Source organism: Gossypium hirsutum, chromosome A05 (assembly GCF_007990345.1).
Source record: "Gossypium hirsutum isolate 1008001.06 chromosome A05, Gossypium_hirsutum_v2.1, whole genome shotgun sequence".
NCBI classification, from domain to species: domain Eukaryota; kingdom Viridiplantae; phylum Streptophyta; class Magnoliopsida; order Malvales; family Malvaceae; genus Gossypium; species Gossypium hirsutum.
This window is the reverse complement of record NC_053428.1, coordinates 45,697,901-45,722,289: the sequence shown is the minus strand read 5'-3', so window position 1 is coordinate 45,722,289 and position 24,389 is coordinate 45,697,901. Positions and strand designations below refer to the sequence as shown.

General features: G+C 34.7%; 1 protein-coding gene across 4 annotated transcripts; it reads right to left on the bottom strand.

Moving 5' to 3' along the window:
* Positions 1–13,970: 13,970 nt before the first annotated feature.
* LOC107960322 (uncharacterized) lies at positions 13,971–17,541 on the bottom strand. Of its 4 annotated transcripts, none has more exons than XM_041112608.1 (6): positions 17,272–17,541; positions 17,016–17,157; positions 16,409–16,677; positions 15,460–16,297; positions 15,175–15,264; positions 13,971–14,980 (listed from the first exon to the last, which is right to left on the bottom strand). In XM_041112608.1, exons 3-6 carry the CDS (start codon positions 16,626–16,628, stop codon positions 14,848–14,850), a joined length of 1,281 nt encoding a protein of 426 aa, XP_040968542.1. In that variant the 5' UTR covers positions 16,629–16,677; positions 17,016–17,157; positions 17,272–17,541; the 3' UTR covers positions 13,971–14,847. The 4 variants fall into 4 exon arrangements, with proteins under 4 accessions (XP_040968542.1, XP_040968541.1, XP_040968540.1 ...); XM_041112607.1 differs by having other exon boundaries at positions 15,460–16,316; positions 16,404–16,677; positions 17,272–17,540; XM_041112606.1 differs by having other exon boundaries at positions 15,460–16,677; positions 17,272–17,540.
* Between the last annotated feature and the right edge of the window lie 6,848 nt (positions 17,542–24,389).

The following is a 24,389-nucleotide window of genomic DNA, read 5'->3' as shown; positions in this document are numbered from 1 at the left end:
CTCCATCTGTAACGTTTTTGGGAAGTGTTGGTAATCCTAAACCAAAATGTAAATATTGTAACAAATTTCATTTTTGGGAATGCCGTTTGAGAAATGGAGCATGTTGAGAAATGGAGCATGTTATAGATGTGGTTCTTTTGACTATGTCCTCAAAGATTGCCCGGAAAGGATTGAAAATGATATTGATCAGACTTTAAAGCCAAGTAATCTCGCCTCGAAAGACAGACCACCTCATCACCCCAACAATGTTAGTGGTAGCCGAGGTGCTACAAAAGATTCAACAGTTAAATCTGAGGCACAAGCACCGGTGAGGACATATGTTATTTGTGCTAGAGAGGATGCTTCTGCACCAGACGTCATTACTGGTACATTTTCTCTACTTGACACTGATATTACTACTTTGATTGATCCTAGTTTCACACATTCATACATATGCACAAATTTAGTGTCTATTAAAAATTTACATGTTGAATTCATTGAATTTTTTGTTAAAGTTTCGAACCCTCTGGTCCAGTATGTTATGGTGGATAAAATTGTAAAAATTGTTCATTGATGATAAAGGGTTATTGTTTCTCGGCTAATCTAATGTTATTATCCTTTGATGAATTTGATGTGATTTTGGGAATGGATTGGCTAACCCAGCATGATGCAGTGGTAAATTGTAAACAAAAATATATTGTGTTGAAATGTCAAAATGCTGAGTTACTTCATGTTGAATCTGGTAAACTGGATGGGTTATCTAATGTGATTTCAGCAATATCAGCACAAAAGTATATCAGAAAGAGATATGATGCTTATCTTGCATATGTGTTAGATACTAAAGTATCTAAGTCGAAGATTCAGTCAGTGCTAGTTGTTTGTAAATTTCCTGATGTATTTTTAGAGAAATTACTTGGTTCACCATTAGTTAGAGAAGTGGAGTTCTCTATAGACCTTTTTCCGGGAACAACACCGATATCCATAGCACCTTATAGAATGGCTCCTACCAAATTGAAAGAATTGAAAGCACAGTTGTAAGAATTGATTGACAGATGCTTTGCTCGACCCAATTTTTCACCTTGGGGTGTACCGGTTCTGTTTGTAAAGAAGAAAGATGGACCATTGAGACTGTACATAGATTATAGACAATTAAACAAAGCCACGATAAAGAACAAGTATCTATTGCCTCGTACTGATACCTGTTTGACCAGTTGAAAGGTGCCACTGTATTTTCAAAGGTTGATCTCCGTTCTGGCTACTATCAGCTATGGGTAAAAGATTCAGATGTGCCAAAGACAGCTTTCAGAACCAGATATGGGCACTATGAGTTTTTTGTGATGCCATTTGGATTGAAAAATGCACCTGCGATATTTATGGATTTGATTAATAGAATCTTTAGACCATATCTAGAAAGGTTTGTAGTGGTATTTATTGATGATATTCTAGTATATTCCGAGATGAAAATGAACATGTTGATCATTTGAGAAAAGTGTTGCAAACACTGCGTGAGAAACAATTGTATGCCAAATTTAGTAAATGTGAATTTTGGCTATGGGAAGTTGGTTTTCTCAGACACATAGTATCTACTGAAGATATCAAGGTGGATCCGAATAAAATTTCAGCTATTGTTAACTAGAAGCCATTGAAAAATGTATCGAAAGTCAGAAGTTTTGTGGGATGTTGGGAACTATCGAAGGTTTGTTAAAGGATTCTTAATGATAGCTTGTCCAATGACTCGTCTGTTACAAAAAGATGTGAAATTCGATAGGTCTGATAAATGTCAGCAGAGTTTTGATAGATTGAAAGCCTTATTGATAGAAGCACCTGTGTTAGTTCAACCTGAATCAGGTAAGAAATTTATAATTTACAATGATAAATCCTGCATCTTGATGAAAGAAGGTAAAGTAATAGCCTATGCTTCAAGAGAACTAAAACCACATGAAAGAAATTACTCGATCCATGATCTTGAGTTGGCAACTATTATTTTTGCACTAAAAATCTGGCGGCATTACCTGTTTGGTGAAAAATATCACATCTTTACTGATCATAAAAAATTAAAGTATTTAATGTCACAAAAAGACTTAAACTTAAGATAGCTCAGGTAGCTTGAATTATTGAAAGATTATGATCTTGTTATTGAATACCATCCGGGAAAAGCTAATGTGGTTGTTGATGCCTTAAGCAGAAAGTCTTTATTTTCCTTACGAGCAATGAATACTCGGTTGTCATTGTCAGATGATGGTTCAATTATAGCTGAGTTAAAAGCGAAACTGACATTTCTGCAATAGATCTGTGAAGCTCAGAAGGGTGATGATGAGTTACAGGCTAAACGAGTACAATGTGAGTATTTTCAGAATTTTAGGTTGGGTTTGATGGTTGTTTGTTATTCAGAGGCAGGATATGTGTACCAAAGAACTCAGAATTTGTACAAAAGATCTTAGATGAAGCTCATAATGGTAACATGTCTATTTATCTTGGTAGTAATAAAATGTACAATGATCTGAAAAAGATGTATTAGTGGCCGGGAATGAAACAGAATATTTCTAAATTTGTATCTAAATGTTTGATATGTCAGCAAGTAAAAGTTGAACGTCAGTTGCCTTCAGGATAATTATAGCTAGTATCGGAATGGAAATGGGAAAGAATTACCATGGACTTTGCATCGAGATTACCACTGTCTTAGAAGAAGAAAGATGCTATTTGGGTAATTGTCAATCGGTTGACAAAGTCTGCACACTTTATTCTGATACGTATGGATTTTTCTTTGTATAGATTGGCTGAATTATAAATTTATGAGATTATTAGATTGCATGGAGTGCCTGTCTCCATTATTTCAGACAGAGATCCTCGATTTACATCTCGATTCTGGAATAAGTTACAAAAAACATTGGGTACTCAATGACATTTCAATACCGCATTCCATCCTCAAACTGATGGACAATCTGAACGTGTTATACAGATTTTAGAAGATATGATTCGGTGTTGTGTGCTTAAATTTGAAGGTAATTGGGAAAAATATCTGCCTTTAGTTGAATTTGCTTATAATAACAACTATCAATCCAATGTTAAAATGGCACCGTTTGAGACTTTGTATGGTTGTAAATGTAGAACTCCATTGTATTGGACAGAGCTCAGTGAGAAAAAGATACATGGAGTTGACTTAACTCGTGAAACTGAAGAAAAGGTGAAAGTAATTCGAGATAGTTTAAAAGCAGCCTCTGATTGTCAAAAGTCTTATGTAGATCTTAAATGAAAAGAAATAGAATTTCAGATTGGCGACAAAGTATTCTTGAAAGTATCACTTTGGAAGAAAGCTTTCCAATTTGGTCGAAAAGGAAAATTGAGTACACGATTCATCGGGCCATATGAGATTACTGAACGAATCAACCTGTTGCATATCTGTTGACATTACCACCAGAACTTGACAGAATTCATAATGTCCTCCATGTGTCTATGTTACGACAATATCGGTCAGATCTTTCACATGTTATTTCTCCAACAGAAGTTGAAATTCAACTTGACATGACTTACAGTGAGGAGCCAATCAAAATCCTGGCACACGAGACAAAAGAGTTAATAAATAAAAAGGTGGCTGTAGTAAAAGTTCTTTGGCAATGACATGGTATAGAAGAGGCTACCTAGGAACCGGAAGATACTATGAGAAAGCAATATCCAAATCTCTTTACTGGTTAGATTTTCAAGAACGAAAATCCTTAAAGGGGGAAGAGTTGTAATAGCCCAATTTCAGTGAAATCGGAATAGTGGTTTCGGGACCACAAATTCGAGCTAGAAAGAAAGTTTATTTTAATATTATTGCATGGTCCGTATTATGATAGGAATGTTATATGAAAATTCTGATAAGAAAATTTTATTGATTATATGTTTAATTATAGGAATGACCAAATTGTATAAAATACAAAAGTTGAGTTTTAGTAGCTAAAAGTATCAATTAGTTATGGAATTCAAAACTTGAGGTCCTTATATGGTAATTAGACCATTAATGAAAAGTTAGTAGATATTTTTGGTGATTCATCCATGGAGAAATTAGAAAAGTCTAAGGACTAAATTGGAAATTAGAATAATTAAACGATGATAAATTAACAAATAAAAAATATCATCATAGTATTATCTTCATCCCCAAATTTTATGAAAACCCTAGGAGAGAGAAAGGAAACTAATCAAGCTTAATTGGGTAAGTATTCTTGTCCCGTTTTTAGTAATTCTTATATTTTTGAGATTAGGATAGTTTAATCTATCTATTTTGGGGATTAATTTGAAAAGTTATCGAAGTAACAAAAATTTTTCCTTGATGAATATGATGAAAATTTAAAATTTATGGTAGAAAATGAAAGGTTGTTGATAGATAAGCAACTTTTACAAAGAGAATTTTGATGAAATTATGATTTAGGGAGTAAATTGTAAAGATGTAAAAGTTATGGAAAAATTCTAAATTTTATGAAATACATGTGCTGTAAATGTTACATGAAAATTTTAGTTAGGCTTGGAATAATGATTTAATTGCATGAATTTCATTTTCCGAGCCTAGGGACAAAATAGTAATTTTGCCTAGAGTGTAAATTGAATCCAATTGAATATGAAAAGTGATAAATTGATGATTAAATTCATTTATATAGATCTGAACAACTCAAATTCGAAGCTAGATCGAGGAAAAGAAGAGGTGGCGGATTAGTAGACTTGTGAATACAAACAAGTGTTGAGGTAAGTTCGTGTAACTTATTTATATGTGTTAATATGTTTGAATTTAATGTTGTATTTGGGTGAATTATATTAATGTTTAATGTAGAAATAAATCATGTGCTCGATATTGCTTGATAAATGACAAGCTTCGTTTGAATAATAGAATTTGATGAATATGTGTTTTCCTAAAATAAATATGGTCCTGCATATGTTGTGGACAAAATATAATTCGGACGTGCAATCTGTTATAGCCCTCTCGAGTATCCAAATAAATAGTTCTTGTGAGCATCTTGATCGGTAGTGATCATGCATATGTTGCGCACTACTGTAGCTCTATGTGAGCGTCTTGTTACATGATTCGATCGGTTGTGATCCAGCATATAATGTAGACACAAACGGAACTCTACGTGAGTGTCTTGATATAAGCCCTTATGGGCTTCCTGACATGGCTCGCTTGAACTTCCTGTTACCTTATCCGGTGCTTCCTGATAATAACTCTTCGGAGTTGCCTGATAAGCTCTATGAGCTCCCTGATTAAAACTCTTATGAGTTTCCTAGTTAGCCTGGATAAGTGTCCTATTACATGGCTCATCTAAGCATCTTGATATGTAGCTCGAGAGTGTGCTCTCTGATTAAGTGCCCTAATGGGTACCCCTAATTATGAATTGGCGGTTTATGGTTTTGTACAGCTTGTGTGTACTACCTGAGTATCCATCAGTATTTCAATAATTCAACAGACAAAACTTTTTACATGAGAAATTATGAGATTGAAAGAGTTATGTCCCGAATACTTCTGAAATACCTGAAAAGAGTGTAGCATGATGAGCTTATCCATACATATTTAATGTATATGTGAATTATGTGACTGACATACTTGTTTGAGTGTATGTGATTAGGCAAATTTTCCAATTTGTTGGGAATCATGTTATTGTATGCTTATTTGAATGAATGTAATTGGTAAGTTTAATTATTGTTATACGAGCTTACTAAGCATTAAATGCTTATTAGGTTTCATTTCCTCTATTTTATAGTGCTCGAAAGCTCACAAAGGTTAGAGATCAGTAGGAGCATCATCATACTATCCACTAGCTCATTTTGGTATAAATATTAAACTTATTTTGGTATAATGGCATGTATAGGTTAACTTGGTCATATTATGGCTTGTAAATGGATGTCTGTAAACTAGTCATTGGTATGGCTAGTAATGTTTGATTTGGTATATTATTACAATGTTATATCATGTTAATATATATAAGTGTATGGTATGGTTTGATTAAATTAAGGTAAACTATATACCTTAACAAAAAAAGTAAGTTTGGCTTAATGCAAATAGGTGATGTTATATCATACATTAATATTTTTTGCTTGGTTTAATGCTTGGAATTGATTGATATATGTGTGTGTGTGTGTGTGTGTGTCTGTGTGTGCGCGTAAGTGTTTAGGTAGGTTGATGGTAAAGTTTGGGTGAGAAATAAGGCTAGGAAATGACCTTAGTTTGTCCATACGGGTAGACACACACGCGTGTGTCTTGACCATGTGTGACACACGGCCAAGCACATGGGCATGTGGTTTGGCCGTGTGTCCCCTGCATCTTAAAAATTGAGAAACAGAATGCGCAGAATTAGGCATACAGGCGGAGACACGGGCGTGTGTCTTAGTCGTGTGTGCTACACGGCCTAGAATACGGGCGTGTGTCTTAGCCATGTGAAACCTGCACCTAATTTGTGAAAATCAAATTGACCGCACAGGTTAGCACATAAGCGTGTGGCAGGCTGTGTGGCCCAAGTCAGAGAGTTACACTGGTAAGGACATGGTCTGGGACACGGTCGTGTGCCTCACATCAATTACCCACATGGCTTGAGACATGGGCATGTCATTTGGCCGTGTAAACCACACGACCAACTCACACAGGCGTGTGGCCCCTATATATAAGAAAAATTTTGAAATTTCACAAAAAAATTTCTGAGTCCCCAATTTAGTCCTGACTTGTTTCTAATGCTTAAATTTAGCCTCGAGGGTCTATCTAAGGGACAATATGATTAGTTTTGAATATGAATAGTAAATGTCTTAAATTGCCTGTAATTGTTCTGTAAACTCCGGTGATACTCTATAACCCTGTTCCGGTGATGGATACAGGTTAGGGGTGTTACAAAGGTACTGTTGGGTTTACTTCATGAAGAACAAGTTCAAGTAGCTGATATCTTTTTCAAATTTAAAGTACACCTTAGAAAAGTTTGAAAAATTCTACGAAGAGGCTAGTGTCCATCATTAGTTGGGCAATGTGTACACTCCACAAAAAAATGGAGTAAGTGAAAAAAAAACTGTAATGAATATGGCTCACTGCTTGTTGTTTGAAATCAAACTGCCAATTGATTTTTAGGCAGAAGTAGTAAATACTGTTGTTTACTTGCCAAATAAACTACCAATTAAAGCTGTTGAAAGAAAGACAACATTCGAGGCCTGATATGGTTTTAAACCATTTGTTTCTCACCTAAGATTATTTGGTTGCCCCTTTTTTATTCATGCTCCATGAGAGGAAAAAAACAAGCTGGACAGTAGATTGCAACCAGGGATTTTTATTGGATATTCCAGTGTTACGAAATGTTATAGAATTTATAATCCTTTCTCCAAGAAGATGATTGTAAGGAGATATGTGAAGTTTGATGAAGAGAAAATCTAGAAGTGGAATCCAACAGAGGAGGAGATGCACAAACAGGGGGGTTTGAAACTTGACTTGCGAGCCACTAGTGAACAAATTGAAAATAATGCAGTTGATGACCATCCAGTACGAGGAACCAAGTCAATCACTGGATTCTATAAAAATGTAATATGGCAAAGCTGGAACCAATTACCTTTGAAGAAGTAGCTCAAGAAGTTGAATGGTGAACTGCTATGAAGGACAAAATTAGCATGATAAAAAAATGAAACATCGGAGCTTGTAGCCAGACTAGTTCATAAGAAAATAATTGAAGTTAAATGGGATGATACGAGTTCGGTTATTGTTGTTTTGAGTCGTATTAGTTTGCCCGATCGTGAATTTGGGAAAGACTAGGTTTGTTTCAAAAGGGATGGAAAAAGATAAAAGATAGGCTTCAAACAGAGGTCTAAAAGAAAGTTGGTTAAACAAGGAATGTGTAATTTGGCTAAGGGTAGAGAATGAACCATCAATAGTGTGATTGTTGACCCGAGTCTCAGAGTAGCTCTTAAGTGAATTTCGATTTAGGAAATCAGCAAAGAACCTTGACCTGTTATCAAATATGATAGGAACCAAAGGTTTAATAAACGCCACACCGGATGTGATAAGTTCGGTTTAACAAAGGAAAGAATGACACCACAAGACAACTTGATAAGTCAATTCAATTCCAAAGAGAACAAGGAGAATTGAAAATCTCACAAGTTTTAATTGAATCATAAAATTGGCAAAAAGTCTAAACAACCAGCTAATTACAAAGTATCTATAGACCTAAGTATGACCTAGCTGAATAGTCACATGAATTCAGCTTAAATGAGCTGTTAATGAGCTAAATTAAGCTTAATCATTAACTACAAAAACTTTGAAGAATTCCAGGCCTAGGTGTCGCCAACCATTAGCTTGATTAATATCCCAATTCAGCCGATTTAATGAGCTGAATACTTATCCTGAAAGGGTTCATTGTTTAGTAGCCAAAAGTATTTAGAATTAGCTTTAAATTCCTCCTTTGGGCAGTCGAATAAGCAGTAGCAAATTAATGGCATTTTTGGGCACACAAACAAACCATGGTGTGAAATTTGGATGCAATCGGCCACAAGGTGTGAATGGTTAATTTTGAACAGCCACTAGGTGTGAAAGGAATTTGTGAGCTGAATGGACCAGTGTGAACACCCCTTTGTCCATTGCTATTCACGAGCAACCCTTTGAGAAGAGAAATCAGCTGTTGACTTTAATTCAGCTTAAAAGCTCCTTTTAATTCTGTCCATGTACCTAGCTGAATTCAGCTAAACAGTTACCTAAAACAACAAATAAAATTCTTTCAAGGCACTATTAATGTGTTCAATTAGATTATCTTAGCTTAGGACATTTTAAAGAGCTGTAGGAGCTGAGACAAATTAAATAAGCTAAGGACAACTTAAATGGCTATAGTAATCAAGACAAATTTAATTACTTATGACCTATTAATGCCGAATGTATTTGGACAAATTAAATAGCTTAAGACACATTTAACACTTAACTAAATTAATTAAATGACTTAAAACTAAATTAACTATAATTTATTTTAGCAACTAAGTGAGCTAAAGTTTAGCTTGTAATAAGCTGCATGGGACAGCCATTGAGTTGGTCTTTATATAGTCAGTAAGTCCGGCTACTCCCTCTCCCCAAGCTCGATCGATGTAACACCCCAAACCCGGCCTAGACACTACAGCCGAAGCTGGTGTGTTACATCAAACATCGTTAAAAAATCGAGTTGTCGGTAAAAGTTTATTTCTAAAAGTAAAACCTTTTGTACGGGGTTAGCAAATCATCTAGTCACATACGTTTGCTCAAAATATTTTCCTTTGGGATATTAATTCAACTTAAATTGTAGAAGCTCTTTAGAAAACTTTGTTGTTTAAAGCTCGTGTTCTTTAGAAAATTGTAAATAGTTTGAAAAGTCGAGTTTTCCTAGACTAGCAGTTTAATATAAGAAATCAAAAGTCCATTAAAAGTTAAAAACCGCCAAATGGCCTTATTACATAACTAAAACCCAAATATGAAAGCTTAAATAAATTGAGTTATTAACAACCAATCTGCGAACGTGTGGCCACTACTGAGTCCCTTGCGGCTCCAAATCATCTAAGGCTAGGGATTACCTGCACAGTTAAAAGAATGGTGAGATTACGAAAACTTAGTGTGTAATCCCCAATCGGTCAACAGTAACAGTGCATACAGTAACGGTCTGGGCCTGAGCCCTATTCATTAACAGTACAGTCTGGGCCTAGGCCCTATGCAGTAACAGTGTGGGCCTATGCCCAAAATAGTATAATCACAATACATGTATGCAACCCAACCCAATCCATCCTGCTCACTACCCGTACCAACCAACTCACCATGTGGGGACTAAATCGACCCACCCAGCCAACTCACCAATTTCATAGCGTAGCTGCTAATAGTAATGCAGTAAAGCTGCTAATAGCGGTAAACGTGGCGTAGCCACTAATATCAGAATACGTGGCAAAGCCACCAGAACAGTACTTTATCCAAATCAGAATCCCAACCCCAATGCAGTATGTCATGTCATAATATTTCGTGTATGCAAGGTTTCATACTCAGATACGGTCATGCATATATCATACACTCATCAATTAACCTACCTCTAAGGTATAACAGTCATTTCCACCCATTAGCGGTAGAATAGTAATTTTTACCCCTCAGGGGTATTTTGGTCATTTTATCCTCTAGAGTCTCGATACAGATAATCGACCTCTCAGAAAGTCCACAGTCACCTTGAGCGACTTAAATAACCTAAACAGACCTAACGGTGTAAATGGGCCTAAGACCCATTATTTGGCCCAAGTGGGCCCACACGCTCACGTGGCCCACTTAGCCCAAATTTAGCTACGGCTATATGACCTACATAGCCTAGTCCAAAATTTATCACCTATTGTGGATTTAATCTGTGTGGGGCCCACGAGCCCGTTGGGCCCTTCCGGCCCATTTTGACCCAACGAAGCCCTTAACGGCCTATGCCATACACATGACATGACAAGCCCAACTACTTCCCACCTATCAGTTAGATTTACACAAGCGGGACCACGGGGCTAATTGGGCCCAGTACAGAGAATGCTCGTGGTGGCCTCTACAATCTATTGCCCATGGTTTGTGGGCTCAGTTTACCTACGAGCGGTTGCACGCTCGTGAGGCCTCAAATGCCAAAGTTTTGGCTTTTCGGCTTTTGCCGATTTCCAACAAAGAAGCCAATTTCAAACAAAGAAGGGCGTGAATACATATCAGTCCAACTCCACCTCCTACACAGCTCAAACAGCAAAATAAATACTCCATTGCACATCCCAGGACTTGAACCTCAGACCTCATAGTTACACAGCACGCCACATTGCCACTCCACCACAGGCTCTTTCTATGTCACAAAATATCCTCAATTAATTATAAGGTCTATAGGCAAAGTCTAGGTTCCTTTAAAAGAAAAACCAAAATAAATTGCAAGAGCCAAGATTTGAACCCAAGCTTCCCTTGCAACTTTAATGACGCCACAACCACTAGACTACATGCTTCCTTGTTTCATTTACTTAACACAATAATTTAAAAGGCCATCATTCAAGCATCCAAGGTTTTATTCACTTAAAACCAAAATTTTTGCTAAAGCCCAAGTTTGAACCCAAGATTTCTCAAACACTTCACAAAGCACTTAACCACTGAAACAGATACACAGTTGTGTCATTTCCTTGCACAATTAACTAATTCTATACAACCTCCCTACGGACCCATACTCAAGGCCCAATACTTCTAGTCCCAAATTTGGGGCGTTACAATCGACGTAACTTGCTAAAACATTTTGGAACTTCTTGGCACGAGACTGAGTTATCAGTTCTTGAGGCAGCTTAATGGGTTCGTTGGTAGCTTTCTGAGCTAGAGCCGCATCATGGGTGTTTAGAACCAGTACTAATCTTGATGTCTTGTCAATAGATACAAAGCCAGATTAGTTGAAAAAGGGTTTAGCCAACAATATGAAGTGGATTTAATTGAAACCTTTGCACTTGTTGTGAGGTTAGATGCCATAAGGCTACTACTAATACCTGCAGCTCAAAAAGGTTGGAAAATACATCAAATAGATGTGAAGTCAACCTTCGTAAAGGAAGAAATTTATGTTGATTAGCCTTAAGGGTTTGTAGTGCTTGGATGTGAAGCAAAGGTATACAAACTAGAAAAAAAAAAGCTCTGTATGGCTTAAAGTAAGACCAAGGACGTGATATGAAAGGATTGACAATCACTTAACAGAGCTGGGATTTGAAAAAAGTATCAGTGAACCCACTCTATATGTGAACAAAGTTCGTAATGAAACACTTGTCCTTATATCATTGTATATTGATGATTTACTTCTGATTAACAATAGTGAATTGGTGGTTGATTTTAAAGAGAAGATATAAGTGAAGTTTGAAATGTCAAACTTTGGAGAAATCACATACTTCCTCAGTCTGGAGATAATTCAAGCTCGCGATACTATTTTTATAAATAAAAAAGGGTTCGCCATGAAGATTTTACGAAGATACAATATGGAGAATTGTAAACCGACGAACACCCCTATCACACAAGGTGAGAAGTTTGCCAGCAATGAAAATGTTGAAAAAGTTGATAAAACAAGCTATAGAATCTTGGTTGGATGTCTGTTTTATTTGATTGCATCTAGACTTGACATAATGTCCGCTGTAAGTTTGTTGTCAAGGTACATGCATTGCTACAATGCGAACCACTATAGAGTAACAAAAAGGGTTCTGCGATACATAAGAGGAACCCTAAGCCATAGAGTGAAGTTTGTGAAGACTAAAAAGGTCAAACTACTTGAGTATTCAGATAGTGATTGGGCTGGGTCTACATTAAGATATGAAGAACACCTCAGGTTTCTTTAGGATCGAGTGTGTTCTGTTGGAGCTCAAAGAAGTAGGAAACAGTATCACGATCTAAAATAAAAGAAGGTAATAGAAATACAATGCAATAATTAGTCTGCTACTGCAATTGCAAAAAATCTAATGTTCTATGGAAGAACAAAACACTTCAAAATCAAGTATCACTTTGTTAGAGAATTCGAATAGGCTAAGAAAGTAACTTTGGTTCACTGTAATTCGCAAGATCAATTAGCGAACATTCTAAAAAAACCTCTTGGGAAGATGAAGTTCAAAAAGTCGAGTTTGGATTTTGGAGTTCGCAGCATGGAGGCCAAGGAGGAGTGTTGTGAAGTGACGATCCATGCAATGGCAAACATAGGTCACAAAGATGTGAACTCACCAAAATTTCAAATTTATCAAATGTTCAAGCTCAACAAGGCTACGAGCTCACCAACAATGCGATATCATCAAATCTGCAAAGTTACCAAAGGTGCGAGCTGTGGTAGGCAAGCTTATACATGTGAGCCCTTTTTCTCTACAAGTTGCGAAGTTGCATTAAAACAATAATATTTTTTGATGAGATGTTTTGGCTACTAATTAGATTAAAATAAGCCAATAGAGAGGCAAGTTATACTATACAATTCCAAGACTTGCTAAGTAGTAATAGTTTATTATTATTTTCAGCTTATTTAAGCAATAAATGTTTATGTAAACTTTAAGTTGTAATGAAAATCAGAAGTTTATAATTTGCTTACTTTTTTGTTTTGTTCTATTACTTTCTATCTCAATACATTCTTCTTTCAAATGTCCAATAGGTTTGTCAAAAAAGAATTCTTTTTGGGAAGTTAGATGATATAACAATTATTTAGGGGGAAAAAGAATGAAAAAAATAAAAATATAAACTAACAGCAAAAAATGCCATGTCATTTACACTTTCATGGCATTTTTGCTGGAAAAAGAAGGCCGTTCCATTAATGTTTCAAGCTTTCAAATTTCCTTAAGTTGAAATTCTCAATTATAATGGATCAACTCTACTTCATTTCCACGTTCAACATCTCTAATAAAATGATAGATATTACACAATTACCTGCTGCTACTGATTGATTATCACACCTGATCTTAGTTGCATCGGACCGAGTCCTACTTAAGGCTGCTAGCAATATCCATAACCAAATTGCTTGATCAGATATGGTAGTTGTAGCAACAATGTTATTCAACTTCTATCATTGGTTGAGTCACTGTTTATCGTTTCTCAAGGCAAACTATTAATTCAGCTGGTGGAAGATTATAAAAGGATAAATTTTTTTATTTTTACTGGAGATTGGGAATAGATGGACTTTCTATAGGGCCCATTTTACTGACAGTATTTATCACCACTTTAATGAGTTTGGCGGGGCTTGGCTAGTTACTCAAGATTCGCGATTCTTTCATTTCCTGATGCTAGCAATATACAATGGTCAAATAGGATCATTTTCTTCTTGAGACCTTTTACTTTTTTCATCATGTAGGAGTTCGAATTAATTCCCGTTTATCTACTTCTATCCATGTGGGAGGGGGGAGGGGGAACAAACATCGGTACTTGGCTACAAATTTTATTTTGTACACTATAAGGGGTTCCATATTTTTATTAATAGGAGTTTGGGGTCTTGGTTTATATGGTTCTAATGAACCAACATTAAATTTTGAAATATTAGCTAATCAATCATATCTTGTCGCACTGGAAATAATATTCTATATTAGATTTCTTATTGCTTTTGTCAAATCACCGATTATACCCTTACATACGTGGTTACCAGATACCCACGGAGAGGCCCATTACAATGCTTGTATGCTTCTAGCCGAAATTTTATTAAAAATGGGAGCGTATGGAATTATTACCCCATGCGCATTCCATATTTTCTCCCTAGTGATAATAGTGGGTGCAATGCAAATAATTTATGCAGCTTCAACATCTCTTGGTCAACGGAATTTAAAAAAAAAAGAGAAGAAATAATAGCCTATTCCTCCGTATCTCATATGGGTTTCATAATTATAGGAATTGGTTCGATAACTAATATGAGACTCAATGGAACTATTTTACAAATAATATCTGATGGCTGTATCGGGCCATGAGGAAATAAGTAGCCTGAGGTGCTTTTCATAATCAAAAGACCCTGTTCGGTCTCAATTCTTTAGACTTTCGAAACGAAAAAGGAAAACCACTAAATCTTTTAATGTATGTGTCTTGTCTCAACGTTCTTTTTGATGATCTGAAATGAATTTCAATAGGGCAAGGCGTAAACCTTGAAAGGAGAGCGATGGTAAACATTATGTCGAGTCTAACTAGCCGTCAGGCATAGCAAACAGCAGATTAAGCTTCCATAAACGCTTTCATCCAGCTTTCTCGTAGTCGTGATCCATGCTAACTAGACATTGAGTTGAAGTGGATGGGAGCCTTTGCAGTTATTCGGAAGTTATGGTGATTAAATATCAAAAGCAGTTTGCAAACCTCCCAAAACAAAAGACAGATCTGGGGCAGGCTTTTTCCGACCGGCGCGGCCAAGGCTAGCTAGTTCTTGAACCGTAGTTTCATCTACAACAGCAACACCAAAACCATCAACAGGAGGAACAGGTGCAGCAACTTGATTTTGAGGGTACTGACGAGGCCATGGGATGTTCCTTTTGTTGTTGTTGTTGTTGCTGCTTCTGTTCTTTTTCTATTGCAGAAGCACATTTTCCATCTGACAAACTACAATTTTCCAACATAAATTCGGTTGATAAGTTCCTTTAAGAGTTTTAAATCGTAGTTCATACTATACAACCCAAACTATATGCATCTTGAGCAAAGAAAAGTGTACATTAAGCACAATATGAGCAATAAACTGCTTATTTTCTAATGTCTGATACGCGTTAGCATATAACAAGGGACAAAGAGAAGCATACATGGTACACTTCCAACCGTAGCAAACCGCCAACCAACAATTAGAACAGTAGCATGATGGCCATCCACACTTCCTCTGCGTCTTCTTTCTTCTGCAACAGAAAAGGTGGATTGTCCGCATTGAGAAAGCATTAGAGTTTGAAAATTGTACGTGATTGTATCAGGTTGAATGAATGATTGTATCAGGTTCACAAGAGCAAGAGCTACATGGGATAAGCATGTATAACAAGTAAATACATGCTTGGCTATAGAAGGATTTTTTTAGATAGAGCAAGCTGTTAACTTACATTGGAAAGTCCATGGAGTGTACACTGGATACATTATCAACAGAATGATGAGCAGTGGTGTCTGAACTCCAGGATACCATGGGACGTGCAGGCTTTTCAATGACTTGTCCTTCGATGCTTCGGCCTGTTTTATCCTTGACAACATCATCTGATATCGAAGTTGGCTCACTCTTATCCGATTCAACTCCCTTTTTAACAGTGTCTCCCTCTAGAACGATAGCGAGTGGACTCAACTCAACAAACTCACCAGACTTGAAAAGTTCTCTAGATTTTGAGCTAAGAACATAATCTCTGGAGAAACTTTTGTCCCCTAACTGAATGCTGAATAATGACTCACTAGACGGAAGACTCCAATCCATAGGAGTTATTGATTTACTTCTTGCAAAGACAGCAGAGGAAATCTTACAAGAGTCTAGCCCTCCTACTCGGTCCATCACTTGGACCAGTGGGGATTGCATCAATGTTGGTTCATTTGTCCCACAAGAAACTTGAGATGCTAATGCGAGACTTGCATCTCCATTGGAAACATGATGTTTATCTTTAAGTGATTGTATTTGTGTAGCTTTCTCTTCAGACTTAGGGCCGGATTTGGTCTTTGATAGATTTATATCCACTTCAAACTGATCATCTGTAGACAAACTAGATGAAGAAGTTGACGGTGAAGAGGATGACAAACTCCGCTTTTCAGCTGAAATGTGTATATTGCCTTCGATCCAATCCTTCTTTCCTTGAATTACTTTTGATTGTTTACTGCTGTCACCTAGTATTTCAAAATTATGATTGTCTCCCCATCCCTTGTAAACCTCAGGATTAGTCTCAAAATGGTTACTTCCAATCCCTGCAACCCCATTTATAACCTGTGGATAAGTATCTGGTCGATTACTGCTTCCAGTTTCGACATCTGGTTCTAATGATCTTCTTAAATGCATAAAGCTTTCACTAACCTTACTTGAATGCTTACTGCTTCCAGATTCATCATCAAGTTCTAAATGTCTGGTTGCATGCTTATTGGTTCCTTTTTCCACAGTCCCATGCCTACCGTTTCGGCTTTGATTTCGAGCGAAGAGTCCCTGATATTCCCCTGATTGTTTATTACTTCCAATCCCATCAGTTTCCTCAATATCTGTTCTTGAGTACTCAATGTTTCCATTGCCATCATCCAAATCCATAACTTCAAATGTTTCTTTGCGTTCGGACACAAGCGCTTATATAATCATCCTACAAAATGAAAAAAAGAAAAAAGGAAATTCCAAATTAGGTTTGCAATTTTCAGTAAGAGTTGAGAGGTTTTTCAAAGTTCATAGAATCTCTTGTAACATATCAAGAACTTTGTTGAGGGACAGATAGCTAAGTGGTAGCATACTCTTCGTCTTAGCTGACGGTATCGAGTCAGACCATACATAAGTGCATATGGTTCGACTATTTAGATACAATGAGGTGCTCCCAATTTGTAAAGCGGTTAGTGCTTGTTGAGGGTCGGAGCCACAAACTTCAAATGAACAAAAGGAGGATAACTGGGTAAGGTTTTCAAAAAAGTGAAGAATATATATTCTTACCATACAAGATATTCTGTAAGATTAAATCAGCAAAAATTATAAATTCATTCATCGCCTTCAATAGTTCAAATCCGATTTCCTAAAATCTGCATTCGGTTGCATGAAATTCATTGGAAGTTTTATAGCATTTTCTTTACCAATTCTACAAAAACAAAGACAAATTTATCATCGGTTTTTAATAATTAAAAAAAATCTTTCCATTTTCCTATCACAATTTCATGAAAAAAAATCCACCAAAAATAAAAAAAAAACTTACTTCGTACATTTGAACAGCCCATGTCGCTGAAATCAAAGTCGACGACGGCCATCGCTTCAACTGTTCAAATATCGAAAGTTTCAAATTTGTTATCAAAACGGAAATCTAACTATTAACTATAAAATATTAAATCCAGATTTTCAAAAACAGATAAAGTTAGAAATTACTAGAAATAGAAATGGTCAATTCAGAATAAAAATATCAGATTTTTTTGTTATCACTTTTCTCTCTAGTAAATCAAATTTTAATTTTTGCACAAAAAGGTAACAAAATGAAAGAAAAAGAAGTGTTATGATTTGCTATGGATGGAAAAGCGACATTTTCTGAAATTCTGGTTTTATTTATATAACTAACTTTGCTTTTGGCGCCATCCTCTTTATTAAAATATTGAAAATACTTTAAATGATAAAAGTTCAAAACAATTTTGATGATATTTTTATTATATTTAGGCTTTTACCCTTCAACTTTATAAAAAATTAGTTTTTCATTTAAGTTTCCCCTTCAACAAGTTTGTATTTTTTTTCTAATCACTCCAAAATAAATAGAAAAACTAACGTTTGTTAACTTTGCTAATGTAGAATACACGTGGATTGCAATGTGCATGACATATCAGCATTTAATTAATTTTTTAAAATTTAAAAGTTCAATAAAATATAAAATGTATTAAAAATATTTTTAAAATTTTTAAACAATTAATTAAATGCAGACGTGTTATTATGTGGCAATTCATGTGTATGCCACATTAGCAAAGTTTAAAAAGTTAACTTTTCCATCCATTTTGGAGTGATTTAACAAAAAAAGTAAGTTTAATTGCTAAAAAAAGGTAAAAACTTAAATGGAGGGCTAAAATGAATTTTTTTAATTGGAGGGTCAAATAAGTCATTATGTCTTATATTTATACATGACCTTTTATTCTTTGGTTTCTATTCAAATATGTTCTTATTTTAAATGAAAAATGAAAACAAGTATGAATCAACTTGAATAATTTACATTTTAAATCACCAAACCTAGTTTCTGTTTTTACATAAATCATAATCAAATTACATCCATAATGACCTAGCTTTTAGTGGTATTAAGAAATGAAGTTTTGGGACCCTGTTTCCGTAAATCGAGTTCATAAATATTGAATTAAATTTTTATTTGAGTTAGTATTTAGATGAATTGAAATTTGGTTTAGTAATTTAGCTGAAACTATAGTTAATTACGGCTTAGGGACTAAATTGTAAAAGTTCAATCACTATATATTTTTAATTAGTAAATAGCTTGGGGATTTAAATTGCAATTATCCAAATGGTTAAAATGGTAAATAAACCATTTTTCAATAGGAGATAGTGCATTATGATGACACCATCCATTAAATTATGATTAATGGTTAATTATACTAATTAAACTAAGGGTTCGTTTGTTTGCCAGTAAAATATTTTCCGTAAAATATTTTCATTGTTTTACGGTGTTTGTTTTGTAGAAAATGAATTCCCAAAGGAAAATATTCTCCAAAACACAGGTAAAACCAATGCATTCTTAAGGAAAATATCTTGCTGACTTTCATCCGTAAGACATTTTTCTTTCTCCTCTTCACTTTCATCACTGACTTGAATAATAATCATTCTCCTTTCCTCGTCATCTCTGTCCGCTGGCCTCCGCCTCTCCTTGTCATCTCTGTCTGTTGGCCTCACCTTCTCATCTCTACCTCGTCATCTTTGTCGGTCGACCATTGTCTTTACCAAGTCTTCTTTCCAATCCTATCAAGGTATATCGTTGTCTTCTTCTTATTAAGGTTTTGCATTCAACTTATAATTTTTATAGAAATGGAAGCTATTTGCTTCATTCGAAATGCTTTTTTTTAGATGAATTTATTATTTTTTCCTTATAGTCTATTTTTTTATACTTTAGGCTAAACTGATCTGCATAAATCAATTAAAGCAAATGATTGCCAATATATCTTTAAAACTCCCTTTTTTCTATTCTTAGTGCTTTGGGTGGCGTTTAGGTTGGTGACCGCATCCAGACGTACCAATGTCTACAGTAGAAATCCTGCACAAAATATGTTAGAAGGTAGTGTCCGCAAGTAGGTAAGTGCTCCGAGGATCGTATCCAAGGGAGGAAAGCACTAGATTAATCCTAACCTAAGCATAAATAAAACTATTAGTACTTTAAATAAATTATATTATGACTAAACATAAAGATAGAGTTTTTAATAACTGAAGAAATAAAATAATATAAATAGAAAAACTTGGAAGATTTGCTATGGAAACTTAATCAGGTTTGAGCATAGGTGACTGGCTTGCTTCAGTAATCATAATTAATTGTAGTTTCGGGTTCCTTGTTCAATCAACTAGCCTATATCCTAACAGGATATTCTGATCTTCCACTAGAATAACAAGTCAGCAAGAACTACTTATCTCTCGACCAGTCCAGATCAGTTCGGGGCTAAGGTATTCACGGATAGGCAATACCTATTTTGGGTTAATTCCCACCTAAATGACTTCCCAAGGTCATGAAGCCTAGGGTTTAGGTTCTTCCTCTCCCAAAGAACTGATCTATTAAGAGAACCCTACAAAATAATTAGTTAATCATACCTCAACTCGCTAATCCCCTATAAATGGATTAGTTTCTCATGGATCTAATAAACATGATCTAGAAAATAGACATAAATACTGAATCAAGAAAATAAAGTTTAGAAGAAACCTATATCGTATTGAAAGTAATGTCAAATCCACACAGAATTAATTGAGTTCCACAGGTTGGATCTCCCAACAAAAGCAAAATAACGAAACTAAAAATAATCCTAAAGCCTAAGAAAAGAGAAAACTAAAGACTAAAACTAAAAAGAAAATTATACAATATGAAAGTTTTCCCTAACATGTGTTAAATGAGCCTATTTATAGAATTAGAGTGGTCGTCATCCTTAAGCTTAGGTCAACTATCGTTCTTGTGCTTAATGTTTGATTGTGCAGATCAAAACGTCCTTGGCTTGTAATTATTTCCCATACAAAATTGCTGTTGCAACACACCAGGTCCTGTGTTGCGACATCGAAGGCAGTCTTGAAATTCTTCTATTCTACTCCATATATTGCGACATCCATCTCTCTATATTTCAACTCAATGACCAATATCAAGTTAGCACATCTTCTAATGGTCTCATGCACACTTGCAAAGCATATTAACTCACTTTTAGGCTATTTTTCGGCCATTAAGGTCAATAAAAAACTCAAATTACACAATTTATTGAATTTAAATAAAGTAATGAAAACTTAACCAAAATCTTACTAAAGTGCTTGTATTCGAGCTCCACAAAAGCGAAAACTAGTTTAATCTACTACACTGAATTACCGCAAATCAAACTCCCCCACACTTAAGTCATTGCTTGTCCTCAAGCAAGACAAACAAAAACAATAAATGAAAAGACGACCCTTGAGCAAATAGAGTACAAATGTTAGCTTTGGAGTACATGATTAAGCGTTTCATATTCACACATAATCTCGACATGATATATAGCTAACTTTACTAGTTATGATATCTAACATCTAAGTCCAGTATATTATAAAGTATACAAACATTAAGGGTTTCAAATGTATGGATCCATCTATAAGTTATATAGGTAATTTGATTATCCTAGCAGAATAAAAACAGTCAAAAATAAAATTATTCAATATGATGTCAATTTGTAAATAAGTCTACCTAGATCACATAGGGCTTTTCGGCTTGTAATGTTTTGAGACTTAGGACAGGTATAAAACTTAAGAACAATAAGCATCAAATAGTTTCAAGAACAAAAATAGTTTGGCACATCACATTGTTCCCTATTCTTCCCCCTCAGCAACTCTTATCAGCTCACCGCCTTATTTCTCCTTCTCTTACCTTTCTTATTTCTCCATAGGAAATCATAGTATACTACAACAACAATGGCTAGCTCACGAGTTTGCGTGCACTAATGAACGAGTCTCTTTATTTTTGGTGACTTCGTCACTTTTCTTTCTTCTTTTTCTATACATTTCTCATTCACAAATGCTTTTAATTTCGAGAATTTTTTTGTACTCGTACTTGATTTTCTTTTTGAAAATTTCTTTTGTCACACATATTGGCTAACCTATAGTTATTTTATCATACTAACCTTTCATATTTCACTTTATTTTTACAAAATTCAGTCGTCATGTATCTACTTAACCTTCAATACGTATGGCCAAATGTCTATAGTCGTGCAGTTTAGGACCAAAGAAAAAAGATAAATACAAATTAATATTTTTGGCTCAAATTTTGTATGAAGGATCATCAAGAAGTGTTTTCTGGTCATTCCTACGTATCTCAATATTTACAAATTTAATCAATCAAACAATCACAAATTCAACAATCTATCATACATAGCATGCTCGTTTCCTTATATTTCATATATCATATGGTACATTCAATTGCTTAATGCTTATTTACAATGTAATATATAGAACTTAGTAGTTTAATAATAAAAAAATTTAAAATCATCTACTATCATACCAAATTTATAGTAAATACAATCAACCTATATACATGCTCCCAACCAATCATTTGTGTTTCTACAAGCTCAAGCACACAATTGACAATAAAAATTAAAGAAAAGCATAAAAATTAAAACAAATCTCCTATGTTACACCTCACACTTTAGATAACACATTGTCCTCAATGTGCAGCCTTGGAAAGATAAGGAAGGAGGTTACTCAATCGATCGTGGTAGTTTCGTAGGCTATTGGTGGGTGCCTCCTCCTTTGATTGTTGAAGCTTGAAACTATTGTGTTTCTTTCATGTAGGGTTCCTACATAGAAAACTTAAAACAAAAATAAAAAATAATGATCTACTAATATTTTTGTTCCTAAAAAAATAAAAATCATCCCAAAAATTAATACAACAAAAATGAAAGGTTCAGTCATCTTCCTCAAAATCCATCTCTTCGTCCCTATAATAGCCTGATTTTAGCTAAATCAGAATATGGTTTTGGGACCACAAATTCGAGGTCATAAAATTATTTAAATATTATTTATGGTATTTACAGTATGTTATTTGATATGTGTGAAAATTTCGTGAGGTAATTTTATCGTTTAATAGCTCAATTTGAGAAAAAAAGGCTTAATCGCGTAAAATGCGAAAGTGGCATTCTATGTGTTAAATGTGCTTTATTGCTATGACTTATTAAATGGGAAGTCCTTATGTTGCAATTAGACCATTAATTACTTGAGTGGACCATTATGGACATGTATTAATTAGTTTTCATGTTTTATAACTAGGGTTAAAATGGTAAAATGGTTATTAAGGTTATTAATAAAACAAAATGAAATAAGCTCCATTATCATCATCCATAACTGATTGTTGAAGAAAACGGAAGCTTTTACATTCAAATAGGGTTCGGCAATATAGATATTTGATTAAGGTATGTATTTTGCTCGGTATTTGATGATTTCTACATTTTTGTGATCGTTGCTTTGAGTACTAGCTAGCTTGTACCTTAATTTTTGAATTTGTTAAGGATTTTGAAAAATGCCATTGATGAATCCATGAGTTCTATGATGTTTGATGATGAATTATGCAAGCTTGGTGTTTATATACATGTTTTTTAAAGTGATTTTTGACAAAAATGTCAATTAGGGATTAAATTGAGAAAAGTGTAAATTGAGGGGTTAAATTGTGAAATAAATGAAAAATATGGGCTGTTAGGGCCTATAAAGAATTCGGCCAAGCATGGGTTTTGTCAAATTTTGTGTATTTATGAAATAAGGACTAAATTGAAGAAATTGTAACTTTAGGGGCTAAAGTGAAAAAATGCAAAAATATGTGTTTGTGGATGAAATTGAATTTTTTGATGAATAAAAAAGTTAATTTTGAATGTAAACAGATAAAGAACGAAAGAAATTGGATTTAGATCGGGGGAAAACAAAAGTTATCGAATAGTCGACCCTGTCCGTTATTTCCGACTACGAGGTAAGTTCATATGCAAATAATCATCTTTACATTGAATTATATATGTTTTATTATGATTAAACTGCAATGAATGTCGAATGAGCAATTACGAGCAAGAATCAATAGAGTTACTATATCCGAAAGTCCCATACGAACCTTAGGAATAGTATAGGATACAGATGTGATAACATTAGGTTTTCGAGATATGATTACATGTAAGACCATGTGTAACATCCCAAAATAGGGCTTAGTCAGAACAGTGGTTTCGAGACCACAAATCCAACGTCAAAATATTTGTTTTATGATTAGTATGAGGTCTAGAATATGAAAATATGCATGTGCTAAAGTTTCATGAAGAAATTCTATGCCAATTGGAAAATAAGGACCAAATTGAATAAATTGCAAAACTTGGATTCTAGAAGCAGTTTGTATGAAATTTCTTTGGAAAATTAATTAGAAGTCCTTAAAGAGCAATTTCCCAATTTTTAAGTTTTTAGACAAAAATGAACATGTATGGAAAATTTTAGAAGTTTAGTAAGAAAGGGCATTTTAGTCATTTGGTAATAAATGAAATAAAAAGGGAAAATGAAGGCAAAATTCACTCATCTTCTTCCTATAGCTGCCAAAATTTCAAGGGTTCCATAAGCTAGAATTTTCAACATTTTCAAGCTCAATAGTAAGTGCTCCCTAGCCCCTTTTTAATGTTCTTAGTATTTTTGAAATCCCGGTAGCTTACTTTCTTCATTTCTACCCATATTTCATGCTAGGGCTCATGTTTAGAGAACTACCTATGAATTATATACTTTTATTTCGATATTTTATGAAGGAATATAAGAGTTTAAAGGATGGTAAACAGCTTTTACTAAGTGGTTTTTCATGGAAATGGCTTAAAGGACTAGATTGTAAAAGTTGTAAAAAGTGGGTAAAAGATGTGAAACAAAGGAAAATGTGGACTGCTATAAGAATGAAAAATATTCGGCTAGGCTTGGGTAACCAAGAAATTTCATTAATTTCATTATACGAGCCTAGGGACTAAATCATAAATAATGTGAAAGGTTAGGGCCAAAATGGTCATTTTGTCTGGGAGTGAAATTTAGGCTCAAAAAGAATAATGTGAGATATTGATAATTTGTTTTTATTGTTATAGACCCTGAAGAACAAATTTCGGAGGTCGATCGAGGAAAACAAAAGGT

What these genes read in the sequence shown, in the direction of transcription:
- LOC107960322 (XM_041112606.1), bottom strand. Translation starts at nt 16,628, where the DNA reads ATGGATTTGGATGATGGCAATGGAAACATTGAGTACTCAAGAACAGAT. An exon ending in CACTCCATGGACTTTCCAAT is followed by an intron (nt 15,265 to 15,459) that starts GTAAGTTAACAG and finishes TTTCTGTTGCAG; the next exon opens with AAGAAAGAAGACGCAGAGGA. An exon ending in TACGGTTGGAAGTGTACCAT is followed by an intron (nt 14,981 to 15,174) that starts GTATGCTTCTCT and finishes GGAAAATTGTAG; the next exon opens with TTTGTCAGATGGAAAATGTG.